Here is a 24,406-nt window from a genome sequence, read left to right as displayed (position 1 = left end):
TATCATCACACCACTGAAAAAACTAAATACACTGAAGAGCAATGGGCAGACAAAAGTCAGCTACAAATGCAAATCCAGAATTATGAAAACTAAGTTAGGGTAAGAGAGAGTCTGATATGAAATATACCTTTTCTTTGTATGTTGTCAAGTTTCGAGATTTCCAGGCTGGGTGTTCATTCTTGATTAATCATTTTATGATTTCATTTATACTATCCATTAGGCTAAATTATTATCTCTATGGTTATCTCTAACTATGAACAAATGACACTGTAAAGAACAAAACAAAGCAATAAAAGTTTATTTTTTAGTCAGAAGCAGGATAGCTTGTCCTTCTAAAGCATCTCAAACGATAACAGCAGTCCAATCAATGAATAAACTATACCAGGCAAGAAAGCTAAATATAGCTGCCTCTGTGTGTCAACAATGTGAGTACACAATGATATACTGGATCTGACTTTGCAAGAATATTGTCACAGAAGACTCTGTTTCAACCTTCTCATCACTATCTAGGAAAAGAGCACTTATTACCTTGCAAGACTTCTGGCAAACAAAGCTGTTAAGTAGAAAAATCACTAGTGGATCTACAAAATCACACATAAGTAAACATATATACAAAACTGAAAGTAAGGAGAACATACATTTTAGCACCTGCTTTCATTTTTTCCCAGTAAAATCAGAATGGCCAAGAATAATGCTCAAGAGAATGCACAGGGTACATAATAAAGCATGCATTCATTATTTTCATAAGCACGTTTTTGTACATAAAAAAACATCAGATGTAAAAACTGGCATTTGCATAAGCATTTGCACATAGTCACTCAACTCCGGTGGTTGATTTATCAAAAGTTGGATTAGTTTGCCTGTAATGAACGTCTCCTGGTGATGCATTAAGAAGCAAATTGCTCTAAGAGAGCCAGCAAAGGTCAGCATCTCCTTAAGAAATTACACATCCCGAGGTTCTCACAAGAGATCAAACAAAACGGTCTCCTATGTGACTCACAGCACTATCACAAAGTGCATCATGCATGGAAGAGTTTTTAAAGTGCCGACAGACGCTGTCTCTGAGGATCGTCTTTCTCTCATTAGACACATTCCGTTAAACCTTCTATCTTATGCTACTTAAAAAAAATAATTTCTTTTTATTCTTTTTCCTTTCCCAACCAGCTGCTGTGTGTGCCAAAACCACAACACAGGATGACCTTCAGCTCTCTTGTGGAAGACATTTATCTGCAGGGATCAACTTTCAAAGGTGTTTGTGCTGGCAGTGGTCCACGGCAGGTACACATGATGAGGATCAAAGAGGGCATCTGGACAACCCTTCAGTGTTGATTAGGTGAACTGAGCCATTAAACATTTCTGCACTGAGGGCACTGATAGAGAGGCACTTCAGAGAAATACTAACTATAGCCAGGCTTGCCATCTCTCCTCATTACTCTTACTTAAGAGTTCCTGTATTTACTCCATTACATACAACACTCAATAACAACACGTACATAACTGTAAAAGCAGTTAAAAGCATAATAAGGAACCTGTGTACCAGACAGATGCTATGTTTATATCTGTCATATCACATTTCTGAATTCCTAGGTGTAATGTTCATGCACTTTAAAAGACTCACAAAGTTACCTGATACAAAATGAAATACTAATATTAAGTTTCCTAGTAGTTTTATATGATATTGTACCTGAGATGTATCATTCCCCATTGTGTACTGAAGCTTTGATTCTTATTTTCTCAGATAACAAGTTTACCTAACCAAATCTTTAAAGAAAAACACATGTAAATGTGCAGTAATTATGAAAGCATTCACAATTTATTTACAATATTACAATAATGACAATTATAAGGAAAGTGACTGTATGTGCTAGTGTTATTTATAAGAGTGGAGAATGAAGAATAAACATATTTGTTTCAGGAGCTCTGTACAGGATATGAATTATAACCTACTACTTTTTGTTTTGGTTAAAATGTCTGGAAATTGATCAAAAAGCAATAGGACCTGTAACATAGAAGAGATATTTCTTGGATTTATTAGAAGGTTAAGGAGACAAACTTGAATATTTCAGTTAGTAAACATTTAAACCGACAAAAACATTCATCAGTAACTGCCATCTGAAGACTTCTTTTGAAAATGAAATCTACAGTGTTTATACACATACTGTAATTTTAATTATGCTCGGGCAGCTCTGATTAACAAGGGTATATTGCTTCCTGTTGGCACCTAGGGTTAAACTTTGGGCCAGGATAAATCAATGAGATAAGCTTAATAAAAGTGTACTGCAATGTCTTAGTTGAAGAACAGTAGCCACTTGTGTGTGCAGATATATACACACAAAGAATTGGTTTACTTCCAAGTTTGAATACACTAGTCTCATTATTGGAAGGTTGTCTTAAAAACTACCGCTGAATATACTGTAATATCAGGGTCTCCAACTTTTTCCCTGGAGAGTTACATTCTTATGGTTGTCCGTAATAATTTATCCACTTAATAGGTTAATGAATAAAACTTAATGTGATCATTTGAAGATACCTATAAACTTGGAAGATTTGGGGCTTTCCAAGTCATGATTCTTGTGTAATACTAAACAACACTCTATCATGACATTGTTAACACAGTAATTTACTACAGAATGTCATTGTACTGCATCAATAAGTCAAAGCTGTTTTTTAAAAAAACTGCAAAGCTGATCTGTAGTTTTGCATTTTTTTCTTTTACAACACACAATTTATAGTTTAACAAACTGTAGCTGTTTTTTTACTAGATTATTTGATGTGGATTTCTTTCAACAATTCCCAGGACAGACAAGATAAAAAGGTGTTGTAAATAAAATCCAGCAACAACTGAGTGAAAACAAACTGAGGCTTTAATGGCAGTCCACAAAAATGTACTGCAGGGGGGCAAAATTAATGTGTTGTAATTACATCTCATATGTTATTTAATATAGAAAAAAATATTTTGCTAATGGTTTCCAGGATACTAGTTCTTACTCTTAGGATGGTCTTCACACATTTTCACATACAGTACATTGTACAAGATTCCTTATTCTTTCATTTTCTTCATCCCTTTGTAGATGTTTTTAACCTAACAGCATAAAAACAGTAGCACAAATATGCAGATGAGGACATTTCTTTGGGAAACTGAGGGAAGAGAGTCTATAAGGACAATAACATGTGATGATGGTACAAACAATATAGGGGTCTAAAGGGCAAAGTGTCAGGTTGTGAGACAGTCTCTTTGTCATCATGTCACAACAGACTTACCCCCATGTGACAGGAAGAGGTTCCACAGATCAAGGCTAAGCGAGATGTGATTGGTTGTTTCTCACAAGGCAAGTTATACCCTCTCACATCTGCTCCAATCACACCTGAAAGATAAAAAAAAATGAATATCTTTAGGGAGTCATGTCCTTTCTTGATAGGACCAATGAAAAACTAAGTCTAAGTAATACATTTACTTTTTTCTACAAAAAATAAAAAAGACAATGTAAAAGAGATCACAATGTGTACTAACAGTATATCAGTCTAAGCAATCCTTCAGATTCTTCAAATTTATTTTAGCTAATTTATTAAATCAACATGATTTATCGCTGTTAGAGGCACAAATGTTTACAACTGTCACTAAAGCAAAAGGAGAAAAAAATAAACCGAAATACCCAATTTAATTAAAAATTATACACAAAACATAGAGAATTTTCACTGGCTGAAGCTGATAGGGATGGTTCAGTTCAATGTTCCAGGGATTTGAAGATAAAATTAAAACAACAATTTAAGCCAGATATATATGTATTTCTTTTCCCTAAAATTAAAAAATAAAGCACAATATGCTAAATTAAGAAGCTAGTGCCTCTTTCAAACATTCTAAAATAAAGCAACCTTATATCTGTTATTTAAACACACTGCAGGAACCAAGATGAAAATAATTACTCCTGTTTATTTATTAGCACTTAAGGGCTGTTGTTGGAGAGGGGAAATGGTAACTCATTTATTCTTTCCTCAAAGACTACAGCTTAATCAAATCCTTGATGGAGGAAAAAAGACCTTTTCCTTTCTGTTACTTAAAATCATGCATGGATGATTTAATGTTTTTTGCTGGAAAAAAAACAATGTAATTTCAGAAACAGGCAATATATTCTTGAACTCATCAAAGCTTTGGTTTCCATATTTATTGCATTTTCAAGCTCTGTCTATGACATGCACAGTTTAAACGTCTGAACAAATTGCATATCGACAGGCCTAAGAGCTTTCAATTAGTACAGCTAACACTAGGCCAGATTAAATAATTACCCATACACTTTAATAAAGTGAGGGCTTGGAAAAGTACTGATCAAGAGATATTACTGTACGCACTACAGGAGACTATTTCAAGGAGTGCCACTGAAATGGCTGACCATAATAATACTGTATACTGTATACAGCACATACAGGACATGCACATGCATAGTAAATAGTATACAGTATATAGTGGACATGCACATGTGTACAGTACCTATATAACCCACCCCAAAGCCTAGTTTCCACTGCTTCATTTTGGTAGAAGGGGATCAAGGAGTGCTCAGAAAGATTTACCATGAGATAATTGGATCTTGGTAGGTGGGACCAGTTTGTGAAAGCTTTTTAATGGCCAGCAGTCATATCACTCTGCAACTCGCAACTGGTAACCCACTGAAGCTAAGCAGGTGTGAGCCTGGTCAGTACCTGGATGAGAGACATCCTGGGAAAAACTAAGGTTGCTGCTGGAAGAGGTGTTAGTGTTGCCAGCAGGGTCTGTGTGGGTCCCAATGATCAAGATGGGGACACTATACTGTAAAAAGGCGTTGTCCTTCAGATGAGACGTGAAACCAAGGTCCTGACTCTCTGTGGTCATTAAAAATCCCAGGGTGTTTCTCAAAAAGGATAGGGGTGTAAAGGTCAAATTCCCATTGGCCTTTACCAGTCATGGCCTAATAATCCCCATCTATGAATTGGCTTCGTCAGTCTGTTCTCCTACCCACTGATAGCAGGTGTGTGGTGAGTGTACTGGCACACTATGGCTGCCGTCACATCATCCAGGTGGATGCTGCACATTGGTGGTGGTGGAGGGGAGTCCCCATTACCAATAAAGCACTTTGAGTGGAGTGTCCACAAAAGCATTATATAAGTATAAAGAATTATTATTAATATTAATATAATTAATATTAATATTATGAATTACTTTATTATTATTCCAATTAGGAATTAATATTATTAATATAAAGGCTCTCTTCCTCTTCCTGGCTAAAGTGGAAGAGGGTCAGCTAGACCTACAAACAACACCTCTGTGTTCAAATCACCCGAGATGCAATAACAAAAAAAAATCTGACTTCATCCACGGAAGGATGGATCTCTCCTGACCAAGACAACTGATGGATGTAACTGTACACAAGGATACAGAGAGCTACAGTAAATTTACAGGTATAAAGCTCTAGATAACAACAGGACACTGTCCCAAGCTACATACAGAAAAATAGTAGAAGACTAAATAACCAGGATATTTAAGTGGGCTATTGTGGGACTAAATGATATAAGGCTCAAAGCAGAACTGAAACTGTTCAATTGCTGAACAAAATGCTGTGAATGACCAGCAGTCGACAGGTTTATCTGTTACGAGACACTAAAAAATAACATTGTAGATATAGTATGTTTCAGACAGGGTGGCAAAACTTAAGACTAACTAAAAACAAATATAAACAATAGATCATTCACATACTGTATGTAGTCCAAAAATAAATATAGCTGACAGCACCCATGACTAGGGGCCAAGACAACTTACACCATGTTGACCACTGCCAAACTGTGAAGATTTATGAGTGTACAACCTTCAGTCAAAAGGTAAATACTATAATAAATGCAAATTGATCTTAGCTGATATCAGATTAGTTTGTTGTAGCCATGCTTTTTCAGGGTCATGTTTGTTTCACATCAATCAATATAACAATATTTTAGAGGTGTTCCACTATGGCTGTCCAACCTTGTGACCTATGACCTTTACTGTACATGTGGCACAACTTCCCAAAAGTATCCTTTACAATTAAATGGTTTTTCACACAAAATTTGATTTTATGGTCATCTGAACATCTGGCAGAATAACAAAAAATACTGGAGTCAGAGATCACACCTTTTTTGACAGAGTGTATACAGATTCCTATGTGTGTTCCATAGCAACTATTAGGTTTGTGTTTGATGTTCAAAAAAGGTCACATGCAATGATAATGCACTGATAGGGGACATTTATTATTTCATATCATCCAATGTATTCAATGATAACCAAGACACTATCTGCACTCTATAAAAAATTCTAACAAAAATTTGCTTTTGGCCTTTAGGATAAGTTATATCTCAGAGACATGATCATTGATACAGCATAATGTATATGGGTTTCGATATGTGTTTTAATGGGAGTCTCTATCTGCACTCTGTAAAGAATTATAAAGCTGTTTTACATACTACCTTAAGGAGATGTCAAAAGTCACCATCAAGGACATTCCAATCAGTGGAATAATCTTAAGAATTACAGGGTTTCAGCAATATTTTTGAAGTCAGAGAGTGAAAAAAACTGGCAAGAATGTCTTCTACCATAACCATCACCAGAATAAGAAGTTTGAAACCACGTGGTTGCATGCATTCCTTTTCCTTCCAGAAGCCTAAAAGGTAACAGACATGGATAGGCTCCAATGGAATGAACAGTGACACTGACTATATATCAACAACTACAAATACACAATTCCGTATCATTACGTAACATCTTCAACACAGAGAGTGACCACTAACTTTATCCATTTGAATGTTATGACTGAGAAAACATTCTGAAGAAATATTCTGAAATTCAAAACATATTACTTGAGAAAGCAAGCATCTTTGCAACAATCTGGTGCACTTTGAGACCTAGGAGCTAAAAGACCAGACATTAATTAAATGTGCGACAGTGTCATAAAACACCAGAGCCACAGCAAATTACATTGCAAAGAAAAGAGGTAACTGAGAACAAAATCCTAATAAAGAAAGCAAGAAGTTGAGTACGAAATGTGCTTATTAAGTGCATACGGTATCTCCAAAGCTCTTTCTAGTCACATTGGAAAACATTTTTTATGACAAAGGATTACAAAGAGATGTAAGGATTCTAAAATATATAGATATAAGTCTCTTTTGAATTACTGATAAAACTTATTTGCAACAAATCCAGTAATATATCAATCACAAGTCCAAGAACTTCACAAAGATAGCACCAAAGCAGATCTTAAAACCAACTTAACCAAAAAAATCTAAATTATAGGAATATGTTCTTCCACAGCAAACTGAAGAGGTAAACAAGTTGTGTTCTTGGATCAATTAATATTAATATCATATTAATACTAGCATACAGCTAACCCTGAATACAAAAAAGGATACCCTAACTGCAGGTGTGGCAAAGAAACAGTGTAAAACATACACTTGGTATGACAAGAAGAGACAAAAAAGGTCTTTCTTCAGGAGACAGTTAACAGACTGCAGAATGATAGAGCTTAATGACCAAACAGTAACATTTCTGGAAGAGTGAAGTAACTAAAATTGCACGGGGCTGAACACACAGCAAGAAAAACAGATCACTGTCGGACCAAGTCAATGCTGGGCTGAATGACCAAGAAGAAGATCTCTTATGAGATGGGAAGACAAAATCAGTTATGCTGCAGGTGCAAAAAGTATGTATATATTATATTATATTAAATACAGTATTGTACATTGTAGCAAAGTTATTCACAGACCGTCAGTGTTCAGGGAACAGATGAGTTCTTTATTTCTATTAACGATTTGCAGAAGGCTTAGGCCCAAACAGACCTAAGAACTGTATCTGCAGTTCTGCTCTGGACACTGTCCTAAGGAGCATGAGAGTGAACATTCATCCACCAAGCTATTCATGGGGAAAGGTGGAGTCTCTGTGCTGTGGAGGAAATGTCTGGTTCCACCACTGAATTTCCTACACTTCTTTCTCTCTACCATGCCCAAAGCAGGAAAAGCAACACTTTGTTTAGGAGACAGCCATTTTAGTGCTGGAGTGTCTGACTGTCAAATCTCAGTTGAGGGGAAAGGTGACCCCGTATTTTATATACCAAATTCTAGAAACGCATAAATCAAATAAGAAAAGTAATAACTCCATGTGTGGATTACAAATCTCAATACTATTTGGATTTAGTAAAGTAAATTGGAAGAGTAAAGTAGTAACTTAATGTAACCCTTATCACTTTACTGTGTTTATCAAGTTTTTCTCTAGAGTGCACTTGAGATTTGTTATTATACCATGTGTAGACAACATGAGGGTATCTCATATTTATCAGCCTGTAATACTGAAAAATATTATGAAAAATCTAAAACCTATTTGTCAATGACAGTGGAAATGGAAGTCAAACTGTAGGACGGTAAAACCTTTCAATAAAGAAAATAAACCATGCTCATTTTAGAAGAACATCCATATTTCAAAGAGAAGGACTTAGGTAAATGTTTGCCCCTCATCACCTCCCTCATCCTGTGAGGCGCCAGTATTATCCTGTAGTGATCTCTAGAGGTGAGCAATAACATCTTTACACAGATGCCTTGGTGTTTCTCCACATAATCCATATAATCTTCTTGTCACAGGGGAGTTAACAGTAATTCATTTACAACCTCCCTTATGTCCAACACAACCAATCCTCCTCTTATCATGATGGAAGCCTGTCCCTGACAAGCTACGCTGTTTCAAAGCTTTATTTTGTCTGTTTTTTAATCAGTCTGTTTTGATAGTATAAACTTGCTATCTTTGTTGTAAGTTTAATTTTAAATAGTACTCTTGCCTATGCTGACCCTTCAAGAGATGTGCAGCATCGTCCAAAGCCTGACTGAGCATTGCTGAAAAGATCAATGTGGCTTAGTTTAGGACTGTAGGTCATCTTTAAACCACCTAGACTAATAGCAATGCCTAAAAGAGTGATGCATTTACAGATGTGCACATTCCTTTGGCTATAAAACAACAGGGTTCAAAAGGTCCATCCCCTCTTCCTCACCATGGTAACTGGACACTGAGTAATGTTGGTCAGCATTGACAGAGTGAAATATGAAAGGACTCCCTCAGTCCTGAAGTCCCTTTGGTTACTGTGAAGGCCTGTTAGGAATCATGTACCCTCCATACTCGGCAAACAAGATTCTGACAAACAAGTTTGCAATGGAATAACAGACAAAAAAATGACTAGCTGTGTTATCTCAGGGGCTGTTCTGGAAGATGAAAGCTGTAGCAAAGTGAGACCTCAAATCATTGTTGTATCCATGTCACTGGATCAAGGTCACATTTTGTCATGATGTGTGTGCAACAATTTCTCCACCATAAAAAACACAGTCCTATGGCAACCAGTTAACGGTGGCATGAGCAGGGCGGTGATGGAGAGAAGCTGCTAGTCAAGGACTGGTGGCAAGGAGGTGGCTGTTAGAAGAGGAGCATCAAGCTAGTGAGCAAAACCCACTGCATCTCTTTAATATGAATCAGATAATTGTGCTTCCAGAACTTAATATGAATCAACCTCGGTAGAATTAAATAACTAGATTAAATCACTTTTTTTACCCAAAGAGAGATCTGTTTTTTCATGGAAGATTTTTTTCCTCTGTATCAAGTTTTGATTTTAAATATAACTTCCAACAAGCAGTTCTGTATAGAAAATGATCATGCATCATTCTTTCAACGTAAGGATGAAAGAAAACATATATGTGGTTTAGGGCAGTGACAGATTGGTATATAGTATTTCATATTACCAGATGCCTTTGGTATGCATAACATTAGCTTTAACTGATTCTATAATAACTGTCATTTATATAGCTCAGAATGGTTGATAAATGGACATTGTAAGGTACACTGGTATGAATTAGATAGGAATTAGAAGACTCCTATCTGTAACAAAAAGAAAGCTACAGTATACTGTACCTGTGTTTTGGAAAACAGAACTTGGATCCAATTTTGTTCTCTGGTACTCTAATCTGGAAAAACACAGTAACATAACGCCTCTTCAGTTTTACAAATCTCATGTGAAACCGCACGCCTGTACCCATTTGTGGTACCTTGAAAATAAATCTACTCCTGGCACCTTTTTTCTCATACTTTCATTTCTGCTGCTGTCTTTAACCTTGTCCACAGTACCTCAGCTAATGAGAATGCCATTCAAGAACTGGTATTTTATGTCCCTTCAAAGTTCAGCTGTTGTTTTCTTTTTGACATGTTTAGGGATGCTGTAGTACTGGAAAGTGAAATTACAACTGATCAGTCTGTAAGCAGACGATGTTTTGAGGTCTGGGTGCTTTTAAGCGATATTCAATAAAACCATACACTATTAAAAGAATACAGAATCATTATGGGTCCACCTTCCTGTTTAACAGTAGATACAAAGTCTTTTTTCTTCAAATTCTATGCACTTTTTCTATTAAACTTGTTCTGGTTCTTGGTTGTTAACTTCTCTCTTACTAACACTGTACCAAAGGATGTTGAAAAAAAAACATATGTAAGACATCTTTTCAAGTATTTTTATAGGTTTACATCCATAAAATTGTTTCTAAGTGTACTAATTTCTTCCTGTTTGGTTACGCACACTCATTCCAGAACGTCCCAGTTTGGATTCAGATCCTCAGATGTTGTTTAGTGCTTTCTTTTGGCTTTTGGTAGAATTCTTCAACCATCTTTAGGAATAATCATATTTCATATCCATTAAGAGTTTAAGCAGTTTAATTTGAATTATGGGAATGGATATCAATTAACTCTCACTCTTTTCGTGATAGAATAAAGCCAGTTTTAAGTATAGATTAATAAAGTTAGCAGCCTTTCCTGGGACTCATCAATGCAGCACAGTGATCTTTGATCAGTGAAAACAGGTATACTGTACATATGTGCAGTATCTTAAAAAAAAACATATTTCAAGGTCATGATGTATTTTAAGAGCAAGCAGTTACTATGCATTCTAGGAGTGAGGAAAGATTAATTATTTCCTACTGTGTCACAACACTGTGAGGAAGAAACATCTGCTATATACAGTATCCATCTCAGGTTTTGAAATATTCCACAGTGCCTTCCTTAGTTCAGAAGAGTCTCTCGATAATCTTAAATCTTAATCTTACTTTTCCAGGTAATTATTTAAAGATGATGATCATTTCCCTGATAATGTGTGAAATAAAATATATTTACCACTAGTTCTGTCTGTGTGTATACAGAGAGAGACATATAGAGATACATTAAAAGAATCATTACTGAGATTTTCTTTTGCTAGTGATTTCTTGCATATCTGAGATAATCACATCTCTTTTTAAATTTTTACTGGATTTCTATGTGAACTGGTTTGAACCCCTTAATTCTGAGTACTACACAACGCACAAAAATGACTTGCAAATCACACCAATCTTGAGTGGCACATATTTAGAGGCTTAGTACAAGAATTGCAGAAAAGTGAAAACGTTATTAAAGCTTGTCTTCTTTGTTAAGGTTGGTCATTAACTCTCAGAGCTTATATTCAGAAATCACAGCAAAAAACGTATATCATCTAATGTTCCCACACTCTACATTTGCTGATGCTAGGCTGCAGTAAGATAACTCCAGTAACACATTTAATTGCTTGTTTCCTTAGGGGCTGTTCAAATTTAGTACCATAATTACGCCAACAGTTTTAATTACTGCACTACACCTGTTGCTTTAATTACAACCCTTGTTTCAAATTACTCTTTTTGCTTAGCTGTGAAAGCCATGTATGTTTTATTTTTCATCACAGAAATGGGAAAGAAAGGACTGCAAAGCCACTATCACCTTGAACAATTAACTGTAATTACCTTTATGTTTACTTCTTCTAACTAAAATAAGCTATTCACCTTCTTCAGTTTTATGTACTATGGAAAACTCTACTTGGATTTTTCCCCCAACCAAACATTTTGTTTCTATGAACTGCATTCCAAACTAGGTCACAATGCTGACATAGTAAATTAATAATTATTCTAATCTGATGTTATGAAATGCAGCACCATTTCCTTTTGGGTTTGTGTGCCACATGGCCGCGCATGTAAGCACTGCCAGGAGTAAGGCGAAATACAGAGCTCCATCATCTGCAGACTGCTGCAAAAAAGGACAGCACCATTTTGTACCATAGCTTTCTCCCTGCCAGCCACACAGTTTCATTTTCAAGCCACAAGATGGGGGAACGGACCCCCAACCATTGCAATAATTTCACTAAAATTATAACTTTTTGGTCAAAGCACATTCCTTACCAAAGCAAAGATTCCTTACCTCCCCAATTGTAATTAAAAGGTAGGTAATCTCCCACCATGCTCTATATAACTAGTTATTTTATTAGAGGTTGTTAAATCCCAAAATGCTCCTAAAATTTACTTCCTGAAATGAACCATGCCAGCATCAGAATATTCCATTAAATTAAGGCAAAACAGTTAAGCATGTATGGTTGTAACAGGATTATTTTTTTACTCTTTCTCCACTTATTTTCCATATTCACCAACAGCATTTTTAGAATAATAGCCTTTGATATTCTGAACAAATCTGAGTTGTTTCATTGTCAGCACACTTATATCTTATTCAAGACTTTTTAGTTGAACAAAACTGTACTCTAATACAGTATGTGCATATAAAAATGCTTTTGCACTGTGGTCAGAACTGAAAAAGATTTAAGCCAAGTCTTTACTGTACAATCCCTTGAGTTATTGAAAGTGATCCGAGGAAGATGAAGCTATCTCCAGGAGAACAGTGAGATGCCAGACTGCTGTGATGCTAATGAGAGGTACTAAAAGCACTGTGTTATGGGCCTATTAGCTGATAATGAAACCTGTGGATGACTGGTGACAGCTGCGCCCTTGCCATGCAGTCTACAAAGTGAGGTTGTAGCTCTCCCTGCAGAAAAAAACTGTAAAAGCCCTTTATTACTCAAGCAGGGGGCTTTGGGTATCAGCAGATCCTGAGGGTAAAAGGGTCAAGGAGTCTCATTTTTCATTCAAACTAATTACCACCCCCCCCCCCCCTACCCTTTTCTTCAGCCTATTCAAACACATACTTGTAAGAATTCCTTTAGTTAACCCAACACAGACACTACGTTTGATCTCTGACTGTTAACTGCAAGCTAAAACAGAAAAGGCTTTTATTTCTAAAAAAAAATCCATCTGGAATTCTTCTTTATCAAGTATGTCTTGTTATTAAGCATTGTTATATATTTTTTTGTCACTGAAGCATTTTTGTGTGTGGTTAATCTGTTTTCTATTTGCAGTGCCATGGTATCAAATGCGGTTTCAATACTGCCTGAGGCTAGGGCTGACCTTTCTTGTGGACTGGTATGCAAATAATGTGCTGGGTATTTCATTGAAGGTCTTGCCACATAAAGATCTGATTGTTGATCAGACCATGTCATGCTGTATAATTGGATATAATCAAGGGTGTAGCTAAGCATCCCATAAGAAGATAGTGTGGGTCTTTACCTTGAATGAGCCCAAAGTTCATATACAGATTCAGTACAAAAATACTGCATTCTCCAATTAAAATTAACCACACACTTTGGTGCCATATGTTTCTTGTGGAAATCTAAGGGCTTCCCACAGCAGTCCCTACAGGATTCCACTGGAATGAGGGGGTGTATAGCATGGTACAAATGTTGAGTTTGGATGTTATTTATCAATCTCCATTTTTATTGACTTAGTATTTAGTATTTATTTTATTTTAGCAATAGGTTTGAGCTTCCCTCTTTTGGGTTTTAGTTTTAAAGACATTAGTCAGTATACAGTTTTGTGAGTCGTGAGCTACAGTACTTGTAATGAACAAAGAACAGACAGGAATGTGGTGTGAAGTCTGAGTTACTGTTCTTTGTTTTAGTTTCTAATAATAAGAAAAGAAATATGTTTAGAAGGGAAAATCTCATAAAATCTCACCAATACTTTATATACCAATTTGAAAAAGACTCAAAATATTAACTGTATTACAAAACAAAGAAAGATGATATTGAAAGGTTAGTATTATTGTATATGGTCCCTGCTTTTGTATCAAAGTTTATCAATTTAATTTATTTAAATTGAACATATTAAAAAGGAAATGTTTATATTGCACTTGCCTATAAATCCCTATTGTTTTTAAAAAATCATGTAGATTGGAAATATAATTTAGCTTTTACTCAACATAATTTACACTAAAATTGCATAATCTTGACTCTAAAATTAAGAACTCCTTTCTCCTGTTGATATAATTAAATGCAGCTATAATTAAACCACTGTAAATTAAGAGTGAAACACAAATACAGTCTGAAGAGGAAAAACCAACTTAAAATGATTAAAGACAACAAACAGTATTTTTCTGAGAAAAAAATAAATCTGATGTAATCCTGATGTAAACTGATCTTAAAAAAAAAACAAACCCTGCATTTCTTTTATACTTGGTAAAACCTGCCTGTATTGTTTTTCAGCCTCTTTGCAAAAATTGTGACCTGGTTTTGTACAATTCAACAGAAGAAAGACGCATTAAGACTTAAATTCACTTTAAACAATGTCCCCACTGGCCTGGAAAGCACATTTAAGAAGGGTTATTTTCTGAGTGATAATAAAGTCAATTTTTTATAAAGTACTGGGAGAGCAGGCCACATTTGTTGTATGTACAGAATATCTGATGGTATGTACAGAATTTCTTTCCCATGTGTCATACTGTATGCAGCACATGCTTATTATTGCCAGCAATCAAAGCAATCAAAGACTCAAAGGTTGTGCTCACTGTGCTAAAGCTGCAAGGATGAGAGACTGAAAAGATCACAGCTTTGGTCAGCGGTACTGGGGCAGCCACCTCCTTGGTGGGGGAGCAGGTGTGGCTCCCATGGGAGCAGGGGGAGCCCCTTTGCAAGAGGATGCTGACTCACCGAGGTGGGGGTATCTGAGCGCAGTGAAGGTTATTGGGAGAGAACATCCTAGTGGAAGTAGCAGCTTGTTGACTCAGCCTACATTACTAAAACCATGACTGTAACCACAGCACCAATGGTGCCGTTGCTGCTAAAATGTACATGGGATTCCAGTGAAATTGAAACACAGATTAGGTGCTAGCTCTCTCTTTGTGAAACCTTTGCAACATGCAATGATATTTTGTGGGAGAGGGAACTGAATGATAAAAGCAAGAATGAGATGCATATACTTAAAGATCAAAAAGAACCATTTAGGGACTCTATGTACATATATATTACCCAATCCTGGTCCTGGAGGAGAACTGCGTCTACTAGTTTTCTTTCCAGCTGAACTCTAAATCTCTAGTGCTAATTGATTACTTAATTGATCTGCTTGTTTGTTTAGACTTTTAGTTAACTTATTTCTTCGGTCAGTTGTGTCAAAATACCCTACTTCAATAACTGTTTCCAATAACTCCACCACACAGGATTTAAGATTCTCCTCAACTTTCCTACCTTTATTTCTGATTAAAGAGCTAACTAGTTAAATAATTAACACTCTCACAATGAGGCTTTTTTCAACTAATTGGTTACATTTCAAATAGCACATCTGAATGAGGACAGTTCTGAAACTCAGAAATTGGTACAGGGTTGATAACCAATTACAAATTGCTTTTAGCTTTTAAGAAGTGAGCTGGAGCAAAACCCAGAAGACATGGTATTCCTACAGGACCAGGGCTGGGACCAACTGGACTAGACCACACTGTCCAAACATGTTTAATTGATGTACAGTATTTGTTTTTATATAAGGTTTTTGTATATATATATTATATGCAGTACTTTGTATATAAAAATGCAAAGTTATGATACATACATTAGATATAAAACTATCTATAACTGTGATACTTTAACCTACATATACATCTCCTTTTATATACTAGTTTAAATCTTTTATATTGTAACTAAAAGAAGAGGCGCAGCAGCATGGTGGTTAGTGCTGCCACCTCACAGCTCTTGAGTCCAGGGTTCACTTCTGGACTGGGGCACGTTCTGTATGGAGTTAATGTGGGTTTTGTCCAGGTGATCTATCCAGTATATTTGGCATCTACAGTATGATTCACCCTAATGTGTGTGCACTTTAATGGCTTCATTTCCATCTATCTGTAGACCCACCATTTGCCTGCAAGGTTAGGCTCTGCTTCACACTGATGAACAATAAAGTATTTACAGAAAGTTGACTGATGCAAAATTTCAACATCTCAGTATATTTTTACTGTAGTATCAAAGGGACAAACTCCCATTGATCCAGGAAAGTTTCCTTGTGTTTCTCCATGTGGCTTCCCTTTGCAGATGTCGGGCTCCACATGGCTGCCAATAAGCCACCTTTAATGTTTCCCATGTCTGCCGCAATGGCATTTCCAATACTGCAGCAGTCTAACCAACAGAAACTGGCAAACACAGCACCATGTCCAACCCATCCATTAACATGCGCAAAAGAAAAGTACCTTATATGAAACCCTTATATAGTCCTTTAAAATGTCCTTATATAAGCAATTACTATATATATATATGTTACCACTCTGCTTAAGCCACACTACTGAATGGAAATCCCCCTGTTGGTACAAAGCCATAGCACTTTGGGGCTGGCACCTAAAGTACAATTTCAAGCCCCGGATACATTCTGAGGGCGACATTTAAGCCTCCAAGGCATGATTGTAAAATCTAACCAATCACAGAGCTGTAAATGATTTCTGGTACTCTCCCAAGCTGTTTCAAACCAGTGAACAAAATATGCTAATACAATACTTTACCAATAAACATCTATTGATTTTAAATCTACTGCATTATTGAAAGTTTTCTGCATTCACAGTCCATACTCTCCACACTCTCAAGAAAGTATTTGTAAAGGCTCTAGAATTTAGCATGAAATACTATTTACCACCATTTAAAACTGAAATTACAAAACAGTGTTGAAGATGTTGCTTTGAGTTGTAATATGAGCTGTACAAAGCCTGTAATCCTATTCTCCACTCTTTGGTTTAAACCCAATAAGAAACACGTACTCATTCTCCCTGTATCTAAAACCTTTTCTCAAACAATTGCAACAGACTAAGGGGCTATAAAAAACAAATGTATGTTAAAGAAATCTCTAATGAAAAATGATGAAAATTCTTAAAACATCTAAGAATGTAAAATAGTATCTCCAGCCTTGCCTTGTATTAACCCCTACCTTTTGTACAGTACAGATCAGTTTCATCTTTGGTGCCTAGAGACATGAAGAGATGCCATTTATGCCAGGCTGATTAAACTGAGCCAGGTAATGATCCCCCACAGCCTCAGGCCAGTGGGACTGGCTCTCCGGTTACCTAATCCTCCTGCATGAGCATCGATGAGAGAGGCAGCCACAGCTGTGCCCGCCTCCAGACCCATTTCTTGTGCTGCCTGATCTGTCAGCCCCTGTCCCAGAGGACTTCCCGGGCAGCTGGTGTCCCTTCCTATAAAAAAACAATGAAGAGAACCATGACTTTGGAAACAACTGAGCAACCTGTTTCGTGACCAGGCATAAACATCTGACAAAAATGTAACAAAAATGAGCAAGTCATGGTACAAAGGCAATATTATATATGTCAAAGTTTGACAAAACTAAGCAGACACAAACACAGTAATACTGTATATGCTTTGTGCATTATGAAGAGCAAGATTCAAACTATAGGTGATATTCTTATTTTGGATATGGAAATAAAAGATAATTAACTAGATGAAAAACTAGATGATTCTTTTATTTTTCTGGAGAGTGTTTTTGGTAGATTTTACTATTAGAAGACTTTACCACATTAGGACAACAGATGTCTTATATATGATTGCCCATGGAGGTCTAACCACTGAAAGAAGGCATTATGTAGGTGATCCTGGCACTGGTAGAAACCATTAAACCAACCCTTTAGGTTTTTAACATTGAAGAACAATATAGGAAACCAGACTGAATTCAGCACAAATGTGTTATATACAAAAAAATGTCCACAAAATTCATGTCAGAATACAAACACGGGAAGCAGGGAGAAATCTAGTTGACTTTTGTTAAAGTGCCTTGAGACACAAAGTAATGCCTATACAGATAAACAGAAATAAGGCTTTGATAGATTGATAGTTCAAGAATGAACAATTACTGTGAAAAACACAAACTAATTTTCAATAGTTTCTGTCACCACTCATGCTATTTTAACAAAAGCTTTTGTAGGAAAAAAAAAAATATGCTGTAGCTATAAAAGTTAAAATACAGAAAAAATACTGCCTTCCAAGTTAAAATAAAAAAGGCATAATAATCAAGCGCTGTTACTAGCTTGTTCTTTAGATTAAATACCTTGAGCTCATAATATGTGCCTATTTCATTGCATTCTAGAATTTTGCACTTTCAGTTATAAGGGAGATTGAACTCTTTTAAGAAAAAAAAGAATGAAAACGGATTACTTTCAAAACTAATTAGATTATTCTTTATGGATAGAACCAACATAGATAAATGCTAAAACTGCTTAGACCACAGTTTCTACAAACTGTTATTATTTTTTCTAACTGCAGTTAAAACTCTGTTTTGCCTTATGGTACTGCAAAATTAAAGAGCACTATACTTGTTGTAAATAGAACCATTCTTTGCCTTTTAAGCAGAAAACTAACATACAGTACTTCCCTTTAGAAAACAAAGGAAAGGCAAATTTTGGTATTTCTGTACAATATTAACATGGACCTTGTTGTAAATATCTGAAAATCAAAAGACCTAGAGAAGAATGATTGTCATCTCTTGTTTTACGCTTACATTGTAAACATTTTATACACAAAATAGGCGTCATTAAAAAAACACAAACATGCCATATGCCCACAATCAGGTGATTTAGAATAAATGATAGCTCACGTGAAACCGCGCCCAGCAAACAGATTATGTGAATTAGAATAAACCACCCTGACATTCTAGGCGTCTCTGGGCAATTCAGAAGACCTTGCTCCAAATACTCTCACCACTAATGAGGAGCAGAAAGCTTAAGTTTATCGCTCACTTAGGGAGGTAATGGAAACTAGACTGAAGCTTTCGTGAACAGGAACAGCAGATGGTAACTCAGGGACACTGATTCTCAAAATACTACTGCCAAAACTGATATAGCTTTGGGCTGAGGTACTTAGCCCTTCAAACATTTTTCCTGCAAATCAAACTTTTCAAAAGTATTTTAATTAATGATACCATGCAACTTAATGTATCTGAATTGATGTTATTGTCATTGCTGTACTCTTATTAGTCTCTTCCAAGTGTGCAAGCTTGCACTGCCCAATCTAAAAAGCCAAAGTGAAACTGTGCTGTTCCATTGCTGATGGCTTCTTATACCGAAAAAAGAGCTTGGATGTTGGCTGGAACTAGATGCTTGTCATGATAAGAGTCTTTGTATGCAGTATGAATAACTTATATTGTCTATATATAAGACTCCATCCATTCAGCAGATATGGAGGAAAGCCAGCAGCGGCAAGGGGCTTGGTATGGTAATTGCAGTGTGGTACAGTAAGTCACTAGTTTTTTTTCACTGTTTTTCATCTTTTCACACTTGCCCGCTATTTCCCCCAAAGGAATGCAGCATCTTGACCTCTGAACCCACATAAACGCAGGAACAGCCATGGCCTTTTGGGCCTAGAAGAAGCCCTTGGACTTCCCTCTCCGCAGAAGGTTCCTCTCAGTCTGTATTTCTTCTTTTTGCCTCATACTGCTGCTTTTGCACTGATGAGAAACAAATGTCAGGAAATTCTGTGAAGTGTTCGATTTTGCCTTTTTTCTTCTTTTTGTGCAGTTTTAAGCAGAGCTATTTGTGCAACCAGCTGTGCACACTGCCTTGCAGACCTCCTTTCATCTGCATGGGTGATTCATGGGGGGAAACCACTGCAACTTACAGCCAGGGCACTCAAAGAGGAACTCCTATGCTGGGGGAGCAGAGGTGGGGGGAGCAAACACATTTCCTGACAGAACCACTGTTCTGAAACCTCAATAATACTGCCTGACATACCATTTCAAATTGTTTATCAGACATGGTAATTGCACGTTAATAAAGCAGTATTTACCAGGGGCCTCATTCTTTAATGATATAATCAGCCAGTCCTATGAATTTCTGTTATTTCATTATGTGGTGTAATTGCATATTAATGCCACTGTTTTAATTCCCTTTCCATTTGACTATAGCACACATAAACAACCTCTAACATTTAATGAAGGCAAATCACTGGGAATTTATATATTTTCTATACTGAAATCTTTCAAACTTTGATGACGCATTCCAGTATTTAAAAAATGTAGAAAAGGTCTACCTACAATATACTGCTAATTAGAGATTTTAGAGCTGGGTACATTGGTGAGAAATAATGGTAGAGATGTGCACAGTTTGTGAAAAGTTTACTAATAAGATCCTGTTCGTTTCAAGGAAAAAAGGAAAGACGATCAACCTTTGGTAACTTAATCGTTTCCTTTGTGTGTACAGTATATTCAGGTTAATTAATACCACGGTTCATTAGATAATGATTATGTTGCTTACACATCTGCCCTTTACTAAATTAGAAAAGTGAATGCTAAATCATTATGTAACTGACCTTTGTGTATACTCTCTGTATAAACACTGAAATGCCTACTTCAGACAGCAAAATTTAATGCGATCAGATTCCTAGCAATGCATTGAACACGTTACAAAATCTAAAATTATACAGTAGCACAAAGAAGAACCAGAGGCTTGGGGTATAAGAAACATCTTCAAAAAATCAAAATAAAAAGGTAATTTTGTAATAAAACCTTCTGATTAAACTTAACTTGCAGTTTGCAACATAATAATTATTAGCTCGTATGTGCTCAAATTATTATTCAAATTGGCTATAAATATATTCCATATCTACCCATAAGAACAACCCATGACCTTTTCATATTTAATAATATCATGTTATGTTTTTTTCCCCCCAAATCATTATTTTTCCTCTCTGTTAAAGTTAACACTGGCTCTACTGTTAGCCGAACAGAACTGGAATTATCCCTCTCTTATAAGACATATCTGTTCTCTAAAAACTTCAGATATGCCAGACAAAAGTAGAGAATGCTGGTACCCAGGAATACATTTTCGTGCCTAACACCTCTTGATCTATTTTTTAAAGTAAGTTTCTCACCAACAAGGTATTCTGTATGTACCTAGTGCTAACGGCAAGAACAGCACATCTCTCACTGCCAGCCTGGAAATACACTGCAGATACCAGAAGCTGCATTTCTGCAAGGTACTCCTGGACAGCTAAAGCCTTGTGCACCACCTCTTGGGTAATCCTATTTTTATAATAATAATAATAATAATAATAATAATAATAATAATAATAATAATAATAATAATACTAATAATAATAATAACTGCTAATCCTTATATGGCGCTTTTCTGGACACTCCACTCAAAGCGCTTTATAGGTAAAGGGGACTCCCCTCAACCACCACCAATGCGCAGCATCCACCTGGATGATGCGACGGCAGCCATAGTGCGCCAGAACGCTCACCACACATCAGCTATTAGTGGGGAGGAGAGCAGAGTATCTCTTTATCTTTATCTCTTCTATTTTCCATTCTGCACCTTTCCTAACAATTAGCTGAAGGCATTTTTTCCACATTCTTTGGAAAAGTCCCTGATAATCCTCAACATGGAACTAACCCTCTCTCAGGTTCCTATTATGCCTCCAAGTTCTTCTTTCATGACCTCAGCCTGAAAAGTCAATGCATCCCCTTAAAAAAGTCCATTACACTGGCATAAAGATCAAAAGCAGTGGACTGAACTATAGCTTCTGTCTTAATAATTTAGCCACTGCTTCATTTCCCTGTTTACCCTGATGAGCTGCCTGCCACAGGTTGTTCAGCTCCATAATTAACGTGAGGTATAATTTCTCCTGGTGTGTCATTAGATCAAGAGCACAGGCTCCCTCACAGGCTCCATGAGCAGTAAAGCAAACCGACACAGCGGCACCTGACATGGTCCCATTCCACTCTGGTGAAGGTTCTCAGGGCATCAAAGCCCTCCATCTGTCTGTTCCTGTTAGCTTTAGTAGGATTTGTTCAGTATTAACTAATAAATTAATTACCATAATCGCAAAGGAGAATATGAATAGTACAAAGAAGCAATAGTTGTTATTATTATTGTACAACACAATGAGGTGGTTTAAAGTCATGTGTTCCCAGCTATTCTTGTTACAGCAGTTAGCAGAGCCTTGGCAACCGGCTACTGTACTGTTAACCCCTTATCCTGTGCCAAATTCCATGAAAACCAACGACCTGGAGACTTGGAGCACTGATTTCCAGGTGTTTTTCAACATATATACTCATAACATGTTTGCCTTCACGACTTTGTCTCCTCTCCTTGTGGTTTTTCCCTTGATATGAACTGTTCTATCGAGTTTCCCACCTTCAGCCTTCACCTGCCTGACCATGGTTTTGAGTTTCCTCCCTGCATGTGCAGCTCTGCTGCACCTCTGAGTCCCAGGCTAGGTACAGCACCATGTCTGCCTTCATGATTGGTTCACTTGGCTTGCCTGTCAGCAAGCAGCTTGCACCTCATCTCCAAAGTGCATGCTCCCCGCTCAGCCCGGTTCTTATGATCACGCAGGTCTGTGCAGTTCCCTGTGTGCTGCCTGCAGATACCTCACTCTGCTGCCTCTCACCCAGCACTTAAAAAACAATAAGATAGAAAAATTACCAAAGCACTTCCTCCAAGTGTTGGATTTCAACACGAAAGCTGTAATAGTTCCATGACAGTAGCACATTCCCAAATGACAAAGTCAAGTATGAAACCAGTGAACAAAGAACTGCTCCATAACCCAACCTGGCAGACTGAAGCCCTGGAAGCTGAGCAGCCTAGCCCGAAAGCTCTGCCTAGGTCTCTGTTACGGAGGCACTGTACAGCTTCTCCTGATTCTGCTCCCACAGACACCCTAGCTCCACTCTTACAGCTCCGCCCTAAGGTCCTGAGTTTGCCCTGGATGACCAGTGTCAAGTCACTCTGCCCAGGACTCAGGACTGGTCTGCTTTGAACCCTGTCCGCACTTAAGCACTACAAACTGGAGTTGATGCAAGGCACACCCCAGAACAGCAACCCGCTGTTATAAAGGAAAGCACTCAGGAAGTTCAGGAGCCGCAGATTTATGGGGTATGCGAAAAAGATGAATTCCTAATACAAGAAATTGTATATGGCTAATAAAGTGATCTCATCTTATTTTATCTATCCCTGCCCTTTTCCCTGCAAACCAACATTAGAAGCTTCACCCGCCAGAGACTTCTCAGTTGCTCCCCTGGCAGAAGTTGTTTTTCCTGAGATTCCCTCTTTTGCTCAGCTTGTTACTTGTGACCCCCCAAGAATTACTGCCAGAGACTACATCTCCCCAAGTGCACCTGTGGGCCAACCCTATCCTGAGAGACTCCTGAAGTCTCTACAGATGATCTTGTGCTTCTTGTCCTGCTCACCCTCATTGTCTTGGCTCCTTTTTTGGTGGTAGTGGGGGCAGTGAGCCCCTCTTTGTGCAGGGCTCCCTAGACTGGCTCTCAGTTACGGTGTTTTGCATAGCCCAGAGTTCGAAGTTGGAGGAAGGTGTACTGTTATACCCGCCCCCACTGCCGAGCAGCGAGGCAAGCTACAAAGAAGTGCTCTGGTAACTTTTTGGCATTTTAATTTTTTAATTTTATTTAACTGTAGCCAGTTACTTCACAGTTTCCATGGATCCAATCACCTGGAGTTGGCTTTTGACTTTTCTCAACTTCAAGTGATTTTCAACATAAGTATTCTGACCTGACACTGCTCGGGGATCTGTCATTAAGTTTCAACTCTGAGCTTCTCAAGTCCAGAGCTTGTTCTTATGTTCCTAAGTGCTGCCTTTCTTGGATTCCTGACTTCTGCTTTGTTTTGTGACTTTGTTCCCGGTTTCCCCCTTGGCTTGAACTCTTGATTAGCTTGGTTTTGGACATTGCTTGCCTTTATGACTTTCCAGTGTCACATATCCAGAGTGCAGTTCCCTGCGCAGCCCAGTACCTGTGATCACGCAGCTCTGTACAGTTCCCAGTGTGCAGCCTGTGGGTTCCCTGACTCAGCTGCCTCTCGCCCAGCACTTGGGTTCTTTTACATGCCAGGATAACACTACTAGTCCCATGACAGTAGTGTTGCATTACAATTCTTAGCTATGTATTAAAGGGATAAATAAAAAACTGAAAATGCCAAAAAATTACCAGAGCACTTCCTCCAAGTGTTGGATTTCAACATATTTTTGTCTATACAAAATTTCAGAAAATATCTTTAGTCTGTTTCAAATTAAAAAACAAGCCTTTAAATACCTGAACTAATTTGCCTTAGATCACTAATAACAGCAATTCTTGAAGCAGCGAAAGAGAGACACAGTAGCAGTGAAGGAATTGGGCAGAAAGATTCTCCATAATAAAAACAATCTTTCTTTATTTACTACTTTTTTATCTCTAAAAA

At 37.2% G+C, this 24,406-nt stretch overlaps 1 protein-coding gene across 3 annotated transcripts in view; it reads right to left on the bottom strand.

Annotated features, from left to right (window-relative positions):
• fggy (FGGY carbohydrate kinase domain containing) overlaps positions 1-24,406 on the bottom strand; it is a 91,643-nt gene that overhangs the window by 32,009 nt on the left and 35,228 nt on the right. For 2 of the 3 annotated variants that reach the window (XM_069194224.1, XM_015355778.2), the window contains 2 exons: positions 17,267-17,395; positions 3,262-3,365 (listed from right to left, as the gene is read on the bottom strand). In XM_069194224.1, coding sequence (XP_069050325.1) covers positions 3,262-3,365; positions 17,267-17,395 — 233 coding nt within the window. Of the gene's footprint in view, positions 1-3,261; positions 3,366-17,130; positions 17,167-17,266; positions 17,396-24,406 lie in introns of all 3 variants that reach the window. The other variant, XM_069194223.1, reaches the window with a different exon arrangement.

The sequence above is a fragment of the Lepisosteus oculatus genome, chromosome 9, assembly GCF_040954835.1.
Source record: "Lepisosteus oculatus isolate fLepOcu1 chromosome 9, fLepOcu1.hap2, whole genome shotgun sequence".
Taxonomy (NCBI): domain Eukaryota; kingdom Metazoa; phylum Chordata; class Actinopteri; order Semionotiformes; family Lepisosteidae; genus Lepisosteus; species Lepisosteus oculatus.
Note: the sequence above shows the minus strand (reverse complement) of the source record. Positions and strands in the feature narration are given on the sequence as shown.